Source organism: Scyliorhinus torazame, chromosome 21 (genome assembly GCF_047496885.1).
Source record: "Scyliorhinus torazame isolate Kashiwa2021f chromosome 21, sScyTor2.1, whole genome shotgun sequence".
Classification (NCBI taxonomy): domain Eukaryota; kingdom Metazoa; phylum Chordata; class Chondrichthyes; order Carcharhiniformes; family Scyliorhinidae; genus Scyliorhinus; species Scyliorhinus torazame.
The window spans coordinates 123964191-123982980 of NC_092727.1; the positions used below are offsets into that span (position 1 = coordinate 123964191).

Here is an 18790-nt window from a genome sequence, read left to right on the forward strand (position 1 = left end):
CTGAAATGGAGAAGGTGCGTCTGTACCATTACTTCAAATTAAATTGGACAAGGAGGCATGTATTCAAACTAGTCAGTAACTGGTACATTTAGGACTGATTTCAAGAGATTCTTCTCCATTCAAAGTGTGATCATTATGTGGAACAGGCTTCCAGGAATAGTAAGTGAAACAAAGACTCTGGAACCTTTTAAGAAATAATTGGTTGCTGAATGGATGGAGTTGTTACATCCCCCCAGATTGATGACTTAAGATGAGGAATACCTTTCTTTATCTGCAATTATCTTGTGAATGCACAGTTCCCCTGATATGACCATCTCTTAGAGGGGGACATGCTTTATCTGATCTAAAGGAGAACCTCGTCCCCAAGTATCAGATTAGTTCAGTGTCCACATTTGGCTCATTCAGGCAGGGGAATTAAAAGACAAATGCAAGACAGATTAAAGGGAAACGGCCTGCTGTTTAATTCACCAAGGAGAGGAGATAAGATATGAACAACAAAAGAAGCTGAACATGAGGCTATAACTTGCAAAGTTTGGTAAGGTGGAGCACTTCTGTAACATTGAATATAGTTGCAGAAAGCTAAATTATAAACACTGGAATTTGAACTAAACGCCAATCTCAGCTACTAGTCAAAAAGAAAAAAAATCAGGTGAACAGCTGGGCATCAAGCCGTCCTCAGTTTGGAGTAATGGTCCTATCCAAACATTTAACTTTCTTTTACAGTTCCGGAATCTTGACTGACCAGCGCAGAGCAGAGGTGGTGTGTTGTGTGGGTAGATTTCCATAATAAATACCTGAATGCTGAAAGCAATTAATATTCAACGCTGAAAGTAAACGTAGGACACCCCACCCCCGCCATGTTATTGGGGAGATTTATTTTGAAGCTTTTTCCAATTAATTGTATCCAAATGTGTTGCACAATTTGAATGAGATAATGGTTTATGGTTTTATTTTTTGATGGCTTCTAAATGCAGTACGGTTGCTGTCTCAGAAATATGTTTAGCTGCAGTATATATAACACTTGTGATATTCTTGGTATGAACAATGGGGCCGTTGAGGGGAGTGTTGCTTTCGTTGGATCAGATCGATTGCAATGTGGTTTTGATTTCCCCCTTGTTAAAGTGTTTTGTCTTTTGCTTCATAAGTGGGGACTTTGTTCTGATCACAGTTGATATTCCCGGGGCATAGGTGTGTGTTTATTTGTTTTCAATTCTTATTGTTTATAGCGATCTTTGTCAAAGCTTCCATCGCAGGAGCTGGATAAAGTAACAATGAACATGGGCTTAGTCCGCCAGGTCAGTTTATAAAATGGCATCTTGCCTCCGTGCTTCACCACAATATCCTGTCTGCTGCACTGCATGTACTTTTATAGGTAATGTGAGATTTGCTACTAACATGTTGCAAAAAGAGAGAACCTTCAAGATACCTAATGACTAATTTCTTAAAGATTATTTTACATTGAATAGTTTTGTCCAAACGTTAGGCACTGCACTAGCCACCTCTGGCTAATTTAAAAATCCAGATGTGGCTAATTGCATCTCTCATTAGTAAATAAAGAAGTAGTAATAGACACCACCTTTGAGCATGTGATCCTGTCACTCATAGTTGCATGGCGTATGCATGCGAGCATTACCTTTTTTTGCTGAAAATGAAAGGCAGAGCGTATGAGTGTTTATTAACCATTGACTGTGTTTTACTTCCTTGGTTACTATGTGCTAGTCCTGTGCTATAATGGTGTATGCCACGGGTGGAAACATGGACTTCAGCACAATGGAGATACCAGCAACACTGGAGTTGCCATCACAGGCAGCTCGCGATTAATCAGTCACCCGTCACACATTAACTGCTCCAGGCCAGCAGCAGAAAGTAAACCCAGCCTATAACCGGCAGCACTAACGGGCAGACAGGAGTACCCAATCGTTGTTCTGCACAGCAAGGCGGAGGAGAAGCGGGTCTGGAATGAGGGCAGGGACAGCTCTCGTCAGGGAAGGAGGGTGGATCTGGTGTTGCTCCTTGTGTGAGTCAACAATTTCAATAGTCACTCCAGTAAAGGGCAGAGTAATGCTGGACAAAAATCTAAAACCTGCGCTGCGATGCGGTGTGTCGGCTAAATTTGTGCCCAAATTCTCGGCTTTGATGAGAAAGGAAGTCTGTCAAACGGAAGATGGTTGTTATGTATCAAGTACATCTGTCTATACCATGTGAAAGACGTCTACTAAGATCAGTGGATGTGGCTAAACCGAATCACTTGGTCACTTGTGGTTGGTTAGCGATTTCTGTTGGAAAACACTGCTAGGCAAGCATGTTTGGAGGACTGTAGTTTTGGTGCTGGTATTATTTCACAATAGTAATAATAATAATAATCTTTTTATTGTCACAAGTATGAAGTTATTGTGAAAAGCCTCTAGTCGACACATTCCTGCACCTGTTCGGGGAGGCTGGTACGGGAATTGAACCCGCGCTGCTGGCCTTGTTCTGCATCACAAACCAGCTGTCTAGCCCACTGAGCTATACCATAGAACTGAAACCATGCCTACGATGTTGTGCCGAACTAGTCTGAAACTAAGATCAAATCAACCTACTCCCAATCATTCGAGTGCACTCCAAATGCCTATCCAATAACCGCTTGACAGTTCCTAAAGTGTCCGACTCCACTACCGTAGCTGGGAGTGCATTCCACGCCCCAACCACTCTCTGAGTAAAGAACCTACCTCTGACATCCCTCCTATATCTTCCACCATGAACCTTATAGTTATGCCCCCTTGTAACAGCTACATCCATCCGAGGAAAAAGTCGCTGAACGTCTACTCCATCTATCCCTCTCATCATCTTATACACCTCAATTAAGTCACCTCATCCTCCTTCGCGCCATTGAGAAAAGCCCTAGCTCCCTCAACCTTTCCTCATAAGACCTACCCTCCAATCCAGGCAGCATCCTGGTAAATCTCCTTTGCACCCTTTCCAATGCTTCCACATCCTTCGTATAATGAGGTGACCAGAACTGCACACAATACTCCAAATGTGGTCGAACCAAGGTCTTGTATAGTTGCAGCATAACCTCACGGCTCTTAAACTCAATCCCCTGTTAATAAATGCTAACACACTATAGGCTTTCTTCACGGCTCTATCCACTTGGGTGGCAACTTTCAGAGATCTTTGGACATGAACTCCGAGATCTCTCTGCTCTTCCACATTCTTCAGAACCCTGCCATTAACCCTGTAATCCGCATTCAAATTTGTCCTACCAAAATGAATCATCTCACACTTATCAGGGTAAACTCCATCTGCCACTTTTCAGCCCAGCTCTGCACCCTATCAATGTCTCTTTGCAGCCTACAACAGCCCTCCACATTATCCACTACTCCACCAATCCTTGTGTCATCAGCAAATTTACTAACCCAACCTTCAACTCCATCCTCCAAGTCATTGATAAAAATCACAAATAGCAGAGGACCCAGCACTGATCCCTGTGGTACACCGCTGGTGACTGGACTCCAGGATGAAAATTTACCATCTACCACCACTCTCTGTCTTCTATGTGATAGCCAGTTACTGATCCAATCGGCCAAATGTCCCTCTATGCCATGCCTCCTTACTTTCTGCATGAGCCGACCATGGGGCACCTCCTCAAACGCCTTACTAAAATCCATATATAAGACATCAACTGAACTATCTTCATCTATGTACTTAGTTACCTCCTCAAAGAATACAATTAAACTTGTGAGGCAAGACTTACCCCTCACAAATCCATGCTGACTATCCTGGATTAAGCTGTATCTTTCCAAATGATCATAAATCCTATCTCTCAGGACCCTTTCCAATAATTTACCTATGACGAAGTGAGACTAATCGGCCTATATTTCCCAGGGTTATACCTATTCCCTTTCTGGAACAAGGGGACAACATTCGCCTCTCTCCAGTCTTCTGGCACAATTCCTGTAGATAGTGAGGACATAAAGATCAAAGCCAAAGGTTCTGCAATCTCATCCCTTGCCTCCCAAAGAATCCTAGGGTATATCCCAACAGGCCCAGGGAACTTATCTATCCTCAGGCTTCTCAAAATTTCTAACACATCTTCCTTCCGAATATCTACCTCCTCCAGCCTACCAGCCTGTATCGCACTATCCTCCTCAACAACATGGCCCCTCTCCTTTGTGAACTCTGAACAAAAGTATTCATTTAGGACCTCTCCTATAGCTTCAGACTCCATGCACACGTTCCCACTACTGCCCTTGACCGGCTCTAACTTCAACTTGGTCATTCTTTTATTCTTCACATAAGTATAAAAAGCCTTGGGGTTTTCCTTGATCCTACCCACCAAGGACATCTCATGCCCCCTCCTAGCTCTCCTAAACCCTTTCTTGAGCTCCTTCCTAGCTATCTTGTATCCCTCAAGGGCCCTAACTGAACCTTGTTTTCTCATCCTTACATCAGCCCCCTTCTTCCTCTTGACAAGCCATTCAACCTCTTTTGTAAACCATGGCTCCCTCACTCGACCATTTCCTCCCTGCCTGACAGGGACATACATATCAAGGACACGCAGTATTTGCTCCTTGAACAAGCTCCACATCTCAATTGTGCCTATCCCTGACAGTTCCTGTTTCCATCTTATGCTCCCCAATTCTTGCCTAATCGCATCGTAATTACCCTTCCCCCCAGTTATAAACCGTGCCCTGCCGTATATTCCTATCTCTCTCCATTGCTATAGTGAAAGTCACCGAATTGTGGTCACTATCTCCAAAGTGCTCTCCCACAACCAAATCTAACACTTGGCCCGGTTCATTACCCAGTACCAAATCCAATGTGGCCCCCCCTCTTGTCAGTCTATCCACATATTGTGTGAGGAAACCTTCCTGTACACACTGGATAAAACAGCCCCATCCAAACTATTCGAATTATAGCGGTTCCAATCAATATTTGGAAAGTTAAAGTCATCCATGACATCTACCCTGTGACTACCGCACCTATCCAAAATCTGCATTGCAATCTTTTCCTCCACATCTCTGTTACTGTTATGTGGCCTATAGAAAGCTCCTAACAATGAGACCGCTCCTTTCCTATTTCTTTTTTTTTCTTCTCTTTTTTATAAATTTAGAGTACCCAATTCATTTTTTCCAATTAAGGGACAATGTAGTGTGGCCAATCCACCTGCACATCTTTGGGTTGTGGGTGCGAAACCCACGCAAACACGGGGAGAATGTGCAAACTCCACACAGACAGTGATCCCGAGCCGGGAACGAACCTGGGATCTCGGCGCCGTGAGGCTACAGGGCTAACCCACTGCGCCACCGTGCTGCCCCACTTTCCTATTTCTAACTTCAGCACACACTACCTCAGTAGACAGATCCTCCTCAAACTGCCTTTCTGCAGCCATTATACTATCCTTGATTAACAATGCTACTCCTCCACCCCTTTTACCACCTTCCCTAATCTTACTGAAACATCGAAACCCGAGAACCTCCAACAACCATTCCTGCCCCTGTTCTATCCACGTCTCCGTAATGGCCACAACATCGTAGTCCCAGGTACCAATCCGTGCTTCAAGCGCACCAACCTTATTCCTGATGCTCCTCACATTGAAGTAAACACACTTCAAACCACCTTCATGCCTACAGGTCCACTCTTGTGACCTTGGTACCTTCCTCAGTACTGCACTACTCTCAACTTCCTGAACTCCAGCAACGCTATCTCCTGGACTACAAATCAGTTTCCCATCCCCCTGCCAAATTAGTTTAAACCCCCCCGAAGAGCTGTGGCAAATTTCCCTCCCAGGATATCAGTGCCCCTCTGGTTCAGGTGTAACCCGTCCTGTTTGTACAGGTCCCACCTTCCCCAGAATGTGCTCCAATTATCCAAGTAACTGAAACCCTCCCTCCTACACCATCCCTGTAGCCACATGTTTAACTGCACTCTCTCCCTGTTCCTCACCTCGCTAGCACGTGGCACTGGCAGCAAACCAGAGATGACAACACGGTCTGTCCTGGCTCAGCTTTCACCCTAACTCCCTGAATTCCTGTTTTACATCCCCGTCCCTTTTCCTACCTATGTCGTTGGTACCGATTTTAAAAAGTCTTGCATCTGATTAAAAACATTAAAAACAATGTGGAAATATTTTACTGTCCACATCTTTTAGTTCCAAGTCTCCGAACTTCCCTTGAATGACCCACTGTGGGGCTTTACTTTCTTGCACCATATGTTTTTGTGGCCTCTGATGTAGATTCCCTGGAGTGTGGGTTGTGTCCTAAAAGAACCGGGCTAGGCCTGAGACAACCTTGTTTCATTCGGGACTCCCGGACACTACGATGATGTGCTTTGCTAATGTTTCCATTCCCAGTTCCCTGGAGTGATCATTTTAAAAAATGTATTCCGTGGGGGTTAGGACACCAGTAAATTGCTTCCCCCTGCTGGCAACGAGAACAACTTGCATTTATATAGCACCGTTTAATGTAGTAAACTGTCCCAAGTCACTTCACAGGAGCACTTTCGGTCAAAATTTTACACTGAGCCATGCAAAATGATATTGTTTTTTTAAAATGTTCCAATTAAGGGGCAATTTAGCGTGGCCAATCCACCTACCCTGCACATCTTTGGGTTGTGGGGGTGAGACCTACGCAGCCATGGGGAGAATGTGAAAACCCCACATACACAGTGACCCGGGACCTGAATTGAACTTGGGTCCTCAACGTTGTGAGGCAGCAGTGCGAACCACTGCAATGTCGTGCCGTCCCGTGCAAACATTATTATGACAGATAACCAAAGGCTCGGTCAGAGAGGTGGCTTTTAAGAGGTGAGTTAAAGAGAGGAAGCGAGGTGGAGAAATGAGGGTGGAGATTCCAGAGTTTAGGGCTGAAAGCAGGGTTGCTAATGGTGGAGTGATTCAAGACCAGAGGTGCGAATTTCGCCACAGTTGGAGGAGTGCAGACATCTTGGTAGATTCCAGGGTTAAAAGGGCGAGGCCATGGAGGCATTTTGGAAACAAGTGTTAGAATTTTAAAATATTGTCATCATTATCCTTCCACCAATGGGAACAGATTTTCCCTAACCACTCCCTCATTATCATAGAATTTACAGTGCAGAAGGAGGCCATTCAGCCCATCGAGTCTGCACCGGCTCTTGGAAAGAGCACCCTACCCAAGATCAACACCTCCACCCTACCCCCATAACCCAGTAACCCCACCCAACACTAAGGGCAATTTTGGACACTAAGGGCAATTTATCACGGTCAATCCACCTAACCTGCACATCTTTGGACTGCGGGAGGAAACCGGAGCACCCGGAGGAAACCCACGCACACACGGGGAGAACGTGCAGACTCCGCACAGACAGTGATCCAAGCCGGAATCGAACCTGGGACCCTGGAGCTGTGAAGCAATTGTGCTAACCACTATGCTACCGTGCTGCCCCTCATGATTTTGGATACTTCTGTTAAACTCCATCTCAACTGTCTCTTCTCCAAGGAAAATAGTCCCAACATCTCCAATCAATCTGTCTAATAACTGAAATTCTTCGTCCCTGGAGCCAGTCTCGTGAATTGTTTCTACATTCCCTCTGTTGCCTTCACATCCTTTCTAAAGGGTGGTGACACCCATGAACATCCTTGGCAGTACTTCAGCTGAAGCCAAACCAGTGTTCTATACTTGCTGCACAAATGTTGCTGCAAAATATCATCTTGCTATACTATAAGGTGAATCCGCGTCTCTTTGAGGCCACAAAGTCTGAATGCTGTCCAGTAAATGGTGATTTTGTAAGGTCATTAGGAGTGAGACGGAAAATGGGGCATGAAAAGCTTAAATACTGGTGGGGCCGGGCTTAACAAAATGCAGATCCAGTTCACAATGGCCATAACTTCCAACAAGATAGTGGTTCGAGCCAATTTGTCATCCTTGGCAACTGATCTGATTTGATGGTTCTTGAACCTTATTTTAGACTGGTCAACATCAAAAGCCACGCAGCCTGTTGCACCCTTAAACTCGGGACCTTAAACTGGTCCTGGTAAGTCTGCAAAATAATGTCCGCCCCTCCTCGTTTCACCTCTGCTTTTGTTGCACATTTTCTCATTCTACTCTTTCACTTGTTTTTTTTATCCCCCATCACGTCTCCTTCAATTTTGTGTCCCCTTCTTCTGCGATTCCATTCTTTTGCTTCCTCTTTCACACTGATTCTCTCTCTCGCCATTTCAATTCTCTTTCTCACTCTTTGTTGTTTCTCTTGCACCTTTCACTTCTATTTCAATCACTTTCTTCCCCTTTTTTCTCACTCTCCGCTCATATTTCTCCTCTCACTCTCTCCCCTCCCTTTCTTCTCCCTCCCAATCAGCTGGGGCTTGGGGGGGGGTGGGGTGCGTGGGGGGCACGGGTGGTCAGCATCTTTCAAAAGAGCAAGGATAGATCTTCACATCCTATAACATCGGAGCGGACTTAGAAAACAGCAACAGCAACTTATATTTGTAATGAAATGTCCCAAGGTGCTACACGGGAGCATTATAAAACAAAGAATCACATTGAGCCACTTAAGGAGATATTAGACCAGATGGTCAAAAGCTTGGGAAAAGAGGTAGGTTTTAAGGAGCGTCTTAAATGAGGAAAGCAAGGTAGGGAGGTGGAGGGATTTTGGGAGGGTTTCGAGGCTTAGGCAACTAACGGCACAGCCTCCAATGGTGGAGCAATTAAAATTGGGAATGCCCGCGAGGAGCACAGGTATTGCGGTGGGTTGTGAGGCAGGAGGAGATTATTGAGAAACGCAGCAGTGAAGCCAAAAAGCGGTTCGAAAACAAGGATGAATATTTTGAAATCAAAGTGTTACTTGATTGGGAGGTTAGCAAGCACAGGGGTGACAGGGGAGAGGAACTATCTACAAGTTCGGACAGGCAGCAGAGTTTTCGATAACCACAAGTTTATGGAGGGCAAAATGTGGGAGGCCAGGCAGGAGGAGAGTGTTGGCGTAGTTGAACATAGCAGGAATGAAAGTCTTGAATGGGGCAGATAAGCAGAGGTGAAGTCAGGCAATATTACGGAGGTGGAAATAGATGGCCTTAGTGATGTCACAAATATGAGGTTCCAATCTCATTTCGGGATCAAAATATGACAGGGTTGCGGATGAAGCCAGTGACAAGGGAGCAGAGTTTGGAGTGGGGACCGGAAACAACGGTTTCAGTCTTGCCAATATATAACCGGACAAAGAAAGCATGTAGAAAATGGTGGGCCATGGTGAGTTAAAAGTCCAGCATGTGTGATTCTTCGAGAAACAGCAAGTGAGGGTTTCAAAAAACTAAGTCGGAGCTGTAGGACCGAGAAAACAATATTACTGTCAGAGGCTTGTATGAAAAAATGTCAGTGCTGCACTTGAAAAGCACAGTGGGACCAGATTTAGGGGCCAGCAGGGATTGAAAGCAAAGGGAGTTGAATTTTATGGGGAAAAAAACTTCCTGCAATGACAGCAGGAAACATTGTTCCCAACTCCTAGATGGGGATAGAGTCAGAAGTCAGCTGGGGCCAAAAAGAGGATTTTGGTAGCTTTGTAAACTGCTGGGAGCCTGACTTCCAACAATAGAGAAAGCAAGGAATATGGGGCGGGATTCTCCCCTACCCGGCAGGGCGGGGGGGGTTCCAGCGTGATGGAGTGGCGGGAACCACTCCGGCGTCGGGCCGCCCCAAAGGTGCGGAGACTTCCGCACCTTTAGGGGCCAAGCCCTCACCTTGAGGGGCTAGGCCCGCGCTGGAGTGGTTTCTGCTCCGCCAGCTGGCGGGAAAGGCCTTTGGCGCCACGCCAGCCGGCGCCGAAAGGTCTTCGCCGGGCGATGCATGCGCGGGAGCGTCAGCGGCTGCTGACATCATCCCCGCGCATTCGCAGGGGAGGGGGTCTCTTCCGCCTCCGCCATAGTGAAGACCATGGCGAAGGTGGAAGAAAAAGAGTGCCATCGGTGGGCCCCGATCGCGGCCAGGCCACTGTGGGGGCACCCCCCGGGGCCATATCGCCCCCCCCCCCCCCCAGGTCCCTGGATCCCGCCCGCACCGCCTTGTCCCGCTGTTCAAAAGGTGGTTTAATCCACGCCGGCGGGAGAGGTATGGCAGCGGCGGGACTTCGGCCCATCGCGGGCCGGAGAATCGCCGGGGGTGGGCCCGCCGACCGGTGCGGCGCGATTCCCGTCCCCGGCGCGGCGCAATTCCCGCCCCCGCCGAATCTCTGGTGGTGGAGAATTCGGGACACGGCGGGGGCGGGATTCACGCCAGCCCCCGGCGATTCTCCGACCCGGTGGGGGGTCGGAGAATTGCGCCCATGGTGTCTAAAGAAAAACCGCCAGCATCCAAAGCAAGATTGATGGGGCATTTTGGAGGAGCAAGCTGGGAGATCAAATTAAAGAGCTGGTCATTGACTTCAGGAAGCAAAGTATCGTTCACACTCCTGTCTGAATCAACGGGGCTGAGGTGGAGATAGTCAACAGCTTCATATTCCTAGGTGTGAACATCACACATCTGTCCTGGTCGACACTATGACAAAGAAAGCACAACAGCGCCTATACTTCCTCAGGAAACTAAGGAAATTTGGCGGGTCCTCATTGATTCTTCCCAACTTTTACAGATGCACATAGAAAGCATCCTATCGGGCTGCATCACAGCCTGGTATGGCAACTGCTCGGCCCAGGACCGCAAGAAACTTCAGACAGTCGTGAACACCACCCAGTCCATCACGCGAACCCGCCTTCCATCCATTGACTCTGTCTACACCTCCCGCTGCCTGGGGAATGCGGGCAGCATAATCAAAGACCCCTCCCACCCGGCTTATTCATTCTTCCAACTTCTTCCATCGGGCAGGAGATACAGAAGTCTGAGAACACGCGCTAACAGATTCAAAAACAGCTTCTTCCCCACTGTTAGCAGGCTCCTAAACGATCCTCTTATGGACTGATCTGATTAATACTGCACTCCTGTATGCTTCACCCGATGCCGGTGTCTATGTATTTACGTTGTGTACCTTTTATTGCCCTATTACGTATTTTCTTTTCATGTACTAAATGATCTGTTTGAGCTGCTCGCAGAAAATACTTTTCACTGTATCTCGGTACACGTGACAATAAACAAATCCAATCCAATCAACCAGAACTCAAATGAATACAAGGCAACGTATGCAATTTGTCCTCACAATTTAGTCCTTTAATCTCTTGTCATTATACGGGTAAATCTCCATGCTCCTCCAAAGCCAATATTTCCTTCCTGAGATTCGGTCACCACAACCGTTAAGCAAAGCTTGGAAAGCTGATCCGGATTGGGACAGTAAAACATTGAGGAAAATCTCAAGCTGAGGCAGAAAGTGTCGGGAAAGGGAAGAAGGTCGAGTGACACGAGTCTGAAGACCCAAGGCAGAGACTTGGAACAGGGAGGAGGTGGGGGAAAAGATGAGTTGGATGGAAGTGAGGGAGGAGGAAGAGGTGAAGGGGGAAGTGAGGTGGTGGAGACGTTGCTCAATGGCAAGTGGGCATCCTTGAATACATTTTTTATAAATTTAGAGTACCCAATTCATTCTTTCCAATTAAGGGGCAATTTAGCATGGCCAATCCACCCAGCCTGCACACCGTTGCGAAACCCACGCAAACACGGGGAGAATGTGCAAACACCACACGGACAGTGACCCAGAGCCGGGATTGAACCTGGGACCTCGGTGCCGTGAGGCAGCAGTGCTAACCACTGGGTCACCGTGCTGCCTATCCTTGAATACATTTAATAACCGACAAATTGTATATTAAGCCTGGGGCCTTTCTGGCTCAACACCATGCCCTTAAGCTACAAATAATGTTTGATTTATTCATCGATAACTTGATTTCAGGGGCGAGATTCTCCGACCCCCCGCCGGGTCGGAGAATCGCCGGGGGCTGGCGTGAATCCCGCCCCCGCTGGTTCCGAAGTCTCCGGCACCGGATATTCGGCGGGGGCGGGAATCGCGCCGCGCTGGTTGGCGGGCCCCCCCGCTCGATTCTCCTGCCCGGATGGGCCGAAGTCCCACCGCTAAAATGCCTGTCCTGCCGGCGTAAATTAAACCACCTACCTTACCGGCGGGACAAGGCAGCGCGGGCGGGCTCCGGGGTCCTGGGGGGGGCACGGGGCGATCTGGCCCTGGGGGGTGCCCCCACGGTGGCCTGGCCCGCGATCGGGGCCCACCGATCCGCGGGCGGGCCTGTGCCGTGGGGGCACTCTCCTTGCCGGCTCCGCCACGGTCTCCACCATGGCGGAGGCAGAAGAGACTCCCTCCACTGCGCATGTGCGGGAATGCCGTCAGCGGCCGCTGACGCTCCCGCGCATGCGCCGCCCGGAGATGTCATTTCCGCGCCAGCTGGCGGGGCACCAAATGCCTTTTCCGCCAGCTGGCGGGGCGGAAATTCGTCCGGCGCCGACCTAGCCCCTCAATGTTGGGGCTCGGCCCCCAAAGATGCGGAGCATTCCGCACCTTTGGGGCGGCGCGATGCCCGTCTGATTTGCGCCGTTTTGGGCGCCAGTCGGCGGACATCGCGCCGTTTCCGGAGAATTTCGCCCCAGATCTTCAACAGGAAAACAACATTACTGTTAAATTCCACCAGCTACGCTGCTGAACCTAGGGCCATGACATGGTTATAGTTACATTGCCTTTAGTTCCTGAACTATTCACATATTGGGTGATGATTAAGACCATTGGAACTGAAAGTCAATGTTTGCCAATGCTGCAAAATCAAGTTGGAAACTACTAAAAATACACAATCGATCTATCATCATTTCAGAAAAGAAGACCGGTCAACATTCCAGTTTTTAACATCCAGTTTCTGACGAAGGGCCTCTGACTCAACTTCATCCTTTCGCGTTTCATCCATTTTCTTGCGTTTTTTGTGTCTTACCAGGATGAGGGACAATGGCAGAAAGTGGAACATGTTCACATTTCGGGCTCCGAGAAATGTGGAGAACTGCAGGAGGACATTGGCTAATTTGATAGGTGGGCAGATGCAGTTCGATGTCGGGAAACGTGAAGTAAAAACATTCCCGTTTTGTAAAACAGCCTTATCACCAGCACAGGTTGTTCACGCTGATGCCAGCTTCCTTTCTGATAAGTTTCACCAAAGCTGTCCACTGCGGACAGACTTCACTGTGGTTGGAAATAAAGACTAGTCTGGTTTCTTGTGGATTTTTGGTTCTGCCTTCTGCACAGATGTGTTCAAACAACAGCATTGATCTCCCAGCTGTACGACGGGTTCCACGATAACAACAACGGCCATATAACATAAGTCTAATTAGTTTCAGTAACTGCAGCATTTCAAATGAGTTAAAAGTTTCCCAGTGTATCGTTGTTCTTGACTGAAACTTTAATTAATTGCAGCTTATTTTCTTGAATGAATTGCTGTAGTGGCAAAATGTTGCCAAACTTTCAGGATATCTCGGTCTTTGGGCGCCAAGTTGGTGGCTCAAAGCTTTTAAGCCTTGCTGAAGTAACTTTGTTGCTTCGGATTTTGTTCCTCCTTCATGCATCCCATTCTGGTTCCGATGACGCTGTTGGATTTGTTTGGGGGCGAGCCGTTTTAAATCACCCGCCAAGCCATGATCGTTTTCTTTGCAAACGTCTTGTAGTTCCTTAATGACCGAATAGGCAAATTGTGTTGTCCAGTGTCAGACTGAGCGATGCAGAGCAGGAGATCAGGATGAAGAATCCCCCCTTCTGGGGCAGTTAGGCCAGTGTGACTGGAGGGGTGCTGTATTAAGTCTTGCTACCTCTGACTAGGGAATTTTTTAACGTTTGCACTCCGACACTTCGGAGTCTGTGGGTGTGAGGGTGCATGTGTGAACGTTCATGAGGGCGTTAGATCAGGGCTATGCCAGAGTTGAATATTCTCTACTTTTACAAAGGGCAGAACAATCAGGTGGATAATACTACATAAGAAACCACACCTTAGCACAAGTGAGCATGTATCAGTTGACCATTGCATTCGGTTTAAACTAACTTTACAAAGGTAGTGCTGTTTATTTGTGCATGCCTGTTGCAATGTTTTCTGTATATTGTGCAGTTCCATCCACTTGTATAAATATTGCATAACACTAGAAGTTATAAATAACTTCTGTATTAGAAACTCCGTGTACCGCTGTCCTTTTGCTGGAGAGATTACTGGGCCCCTGACATCAAGACAATTTTTACAGACTTCTGCTGTCTTTTCAACTAATAACCTTGATAATTTTATGTCCTTTTTCAAAAAAAAACTCAACTGATTGATGACCGTTGACACGGGGCAGCTAACTAGGAAACAGTGGCCTCTTCTTCATCTTCCCTTCTCACATACTATAGATCCTCGTTGCTCAGCATGAATGTCATTTTTCTCCCTGAAGGATTAGAGTGGGTGGCTCGCTTTCAACTTGCTGCCAATAATACAGACTCTCGTACAATTTGTGCAAAATCTCCGAGCTGTAGAATTTGAACATAATAGCTGCCTGCTGACAATTCTATCATTTCACATCTTTCTTCCACAATGAATTCAGTTTGTTAGAACCCTTATCTCCAGCCACAGTAACAAATGCAATTGTTTGAAATCCAACAATTGGAAACTGGAGTGTACTTGCTGTTGAGATGCTCATTTTTCTCTTGTGGGTGATGTTCACAAAAAAGTGAAGAAATCTTTCTTCTGCAGCTGATGTTTTTTTGTCACTAATTCTGCCTACTTTCCTCTCTCCCGTTCCTCCCCTGCCCCCTTTGTACAATCTCGCATTTGTTCTCATTTTCTCTCTTTGTATAAGGCTCTGTTTATGTCTCTGCCTGTCTTCCTCTCTACTTATCAAATTGGAGCTGAGGATGAGTGCGGAAAGAACTGGATCTGGGAGGAGGGAGTTGTGTGGGAGTCAGGTAGGGAGCTAGATTCTAGGCGGGGCTCTCAACCCCCTCAGTAGCCCAGAGAGCACAGTGCTGGAGAAGAGCTGTATTATTGCAGGTATTGGGCTGGATTCTCCATTATTGGGACTATGTCCCCACGCCGGCATCAAAACGGTGGAGGTTTACTCCTGAAAATCCTGGATTAAAGGGACACAAATTCCCAGCCCTGCAGGGGGCTAACAGGGATCCGAAGTAAATCTCGCAGCTTTTGCTGCAGATACGGCCCCCCGCACCTCCGGGTCAGTGGCTTCCAGTGGCATGGTGGACTCTGACCGCGGAGGTAGACCCACAAAGGAGACCCACCCCCCCCGCCTGATCAGCCGCGCGCCCGGCCCCAACCCGTGCATGAACGTATGCCCCCCCCCCCCCCCCCAGGCCTCCGATCCGCCTGCCCCCGACCAGGAGTCCGCAGCCACCACACGAGTATCCCGACCGACTGGACCAGGTTAGATCCACCACGCCGTTGGGACTTCGGCCGTTCGGGCGCAGAGGATGTCGGAGCGGGCCTCTGGCAATGGTTCCAGGCGGCGCGCCATACTACCCGGTGATGCCGCTTTTCGGTGCCCGGAGAATCGGCGAACCGGCGCCAGTCCCGATTTCTGTGTCACACTGGATTCTCCTCCCCAGCGCCGGCCGCGATTTCGGCGTCGGGATGCGGAGAATCCAGCTCATTGTCTTTTGGCCTCTTCTGCCTGACGAAGTGGGCGATAAACGGCCCCATGGCATTAATCAGGGAAAGGTTGGGAGTTCCCCAGGTGTCCGGACCAGCAAGCTCCCTGAACAAAAAATGATTATAAACTAACTCACTGGTTTATTTTTCATGAGACTGTTTATGCGCATATTGTTTGCTGTGTAATAACACAGGCCAGAAGCTAGATATTGGCTGTGTAGCACTTTGGGATGCCCGGCAGACATGAACGATGCTGATCAAATGCAAGTTCTTTCTTTCCGTTAGACTTGCGTATTGCCCATATAATGTTTCCTGGTGCACCCTTTTAATATAAGGTGCATTTAATTTGTTATGCAAATTCAGAATGCACACAACTTGTGTGGCAGCATGTAGCTGAATTCATGTCTCGATCTGAATCCAGGCCATTTAAAACCAAGGAAAGTACAGATTCCCCTCCTATCCTGTCCGAAGAGGCCAGGCTGGTCCACTTGAGTTTGACACCAATGTGAAGCGGTGCTTATAAAGTGCTCGGGGGACCCTCCGGGCCTCATGGCCACTTCATAAACTTACTGCAAGAGTCCTGCTTGCGTAATGCTTTGAGAGCGGGAATGTTTAAAACATTCAGAATTTATGGCTGGCTAGTGCAGGATGTAAAAAAAAAAAAAAAATTTTTAAACAAAAAAAAAGTTTTACAACTCTGCTATAAACCCCTTTGAGACCAGCATTTTAAAAAAACTAATGTGATAGTTGTAATATAGTTCAAAACCAGGATGAATTGACACATCCTCTTTGCTTCTTGGATTTTGAAATTCTTTGTGCCATTCATCTTCAGAGGCTTTCGGAGAAAGGGTTTATTTGTTGCAGGTCTTGTGTTGGGGGAAAAAAAGCCACCTTATTAAAAGCTGAAAGGCTCTTTTTGTACTCAAGGGTTTAATGCAGAATCATTAAGATGTTAAAAAAGCACCTTTTATAATGTGCTTTCATACAGACTTATAAAGGGCATCTTCCAAAGTGGGTCTCTATTGAATGCTTTTATCCATCTTGCGGTGGACTTGAAAGATGGAATGCATTAGCTTGTAATGTTGTTGAACATTGCTATACAAAATGCAGCTTTCTGAGAGGAACTGTAATGCAGTGGATTCTTTTAGCCGAGCATGGAAGGCAGGGTCATGGCATTATTTGCTAGGGTTCATGAAGCCATGATATTTGTGCATATTTGAAAATGAACTGGTGAAACAGGAAGAATTATTATTTTGTATTTCGTGTTCCAACAACTTGAAAGGAGGCACGGTAGCACAGTGGTTAGCACTGTTGTTCGATTCCTGCTTGGGTCACTGTCTGTGCGGAGTCAGCCCGTTCTCCCCGTCTCTGCGTGGGTTTCCTCCGGGTTCTCCGGTTTCCTCCCACAAGTCCCGAAAGACATGCTTGTTCGGTGAATTGGACATTCTGAATTCTCCCTCAGAGTACCCAAACAGGTGCCGGAGTGTGGCGAATAGGGGCTTTTAACAGTAACTTCATTGTCAATGTTAGTCTACTTGAGGGCAGCACGGTGGCGCAGTGGGTTGGCCCTGCTGCCACGCGGCGCTGAGGTCCCAGGTTCGATCCCAGCTCTGGGTCACTGTCCGTGTGGGGTTTGCACATTCTCCCCGTGTTTGTGTGGGTTTCGCCCCCACAACCCAAAAACGTGCAGGCTAGGTGGATTGGCCACGCTAAATTGCCCCTTAATTGGAAAAAATGAATTGGGTACTCTAAATTTATACTGAAAAAATGTAAGCCTACTTGTGACAATAAAGATTATTTTTTTAAAAAAAACTTTTAACTGGAGGTTTGACTTTAGTTGGTAGTGGCTCTTTTGAGTCTGCGAGCAGTGGGTTCAAATCCTACTACTGGACTTAAGCTCCTCATCGAGGCTGGCTGCCAAGTGCAGTACCCAAGGAGTGTTGCGCTGTTGGAGGAAGAGACGGTGAACCACTATGTCTGTTTTGTTTGGATCTCATGGCACAGGCCAAAGAAAAGCAAAGAGTTCTCCAGGCCAGTGACTCTCGACCAATACCACAAAAATTGACTTGATTAACTGGGTATTCATCTTGCTGTTCTTTTGCGGGATCTTGTTGTGTTTAAAATTACTTTCGTGTTTGCCTGCACAACTGTAGGCGCTGAACCTCAAAGGAATGTGTTGACTGTGAACCACTTGAGGACATTTCTGAGAGACATGATAAAATGGTACATAAACGCAAGTCTGCCTCTTTCTGCCTCTCAGCATGTGTTCATAACAAGGCTTCTCAAAAATGCTGAGTAACTTAATTTAGTTTCTAAATATATGAAAGTGAAACAGCCTTGGGCAAAGCTGCTATTTTGAGAGCAGCTTTTGTGGAAGTTCTGGCATTTAATTGTTAATTAATGCCAAGCTGCCTGTATACTGTAAAACCTGGCTATGTTATGCATGTCAGATCTGTAGACTGAATAAGCACTCCATTGTTTCCTAGCACAAAGGAGTGCAGAAAATAAATGTATGTTGGCAGTGTATATGAGACTTTTTGTTCCTTTTCTTTTTGGTATGCTGTTGATTGGTACCAGTTTGGAATTTAGGAGAAAATGCATTTTAAGCATGACGCTTGGAGCGAGAAGTAGTCAAGATTTTCAAATTGAAGACTCTAGCCATCAATTTGAAGGAAGATGGTAGTTAATTAGGAAGGAGAGATCAGACAGGGAGAAATTGAGTGAGCCCCAATATTAAGGCTAAGTTGCTATTTTACTTCTAAACATACAGAGTTAGGCTTCACTGCATGTTCCTGCGTAACAGCGTAAATGCTGAGAGACTGTTTCCCCTGGCTGTAGAGTTTGGAACTATGGATGGTGGTCTCGGGGTAAGGGGTCAGTTATTTAGGAATGAGGTGAGAAGAAATTTCATTGGTTAGGGGATTGTGAATCTTTAAAATTCTCCAATCCAGAGAGTTGTGGAAATTTATTCAATACTACATAGTGGTACATATATCGATAGTTTTTTTTTAGCACTAAGGGAATTGAGGGATATGGACATAGGGCGTGAAAATGGAGTGGGGCATAGAATCATAGCATTTACAGTGCAGAAGGAGGCCACTCGGCCCATCAAGTCTGCACCGGTCCTTGGAAAGAGCACCCTACTTAACCCCACACTTCCACCCCATCCCAGTAATCCACCTAATCTTTTTGGACACTAAGGGCAATTTATCACGGCCAATCCACCGAATCTGTACATCTTTGGACTGT

General features: G+C 47.0%; 1 protein-coding gene across 4 annotated transcripts in view; it reads left to right on the plus strand.

Moving 5' to 3' along the window:
• Window positions 1-18790, plus strand: part of LOC140398609 (phosphatidylinositol 5-phosphate 4-kinase type-2 beta) — a 119434-nt gene that overhangs the window by 55869 nt on the left and 44775 nt on the right. For 2 of the 4 annotated variants that reach the window (XM_072487449.1, XM_072487448.1), the window contains exon 4: window positions 1227-1295. The exons of the other annotated variants lie outside the window; for them this stretch is intronic. In XM_072487449.1, the coding sequence (XP_072343550.1) occupies window positions 1227-1295 (69 nt within the window). The remainder of the gene's footprint in view (window positions 1-1226; window positions 1296-18790) is intronic. 4 annotated transcript variants of the gene reach the window in all.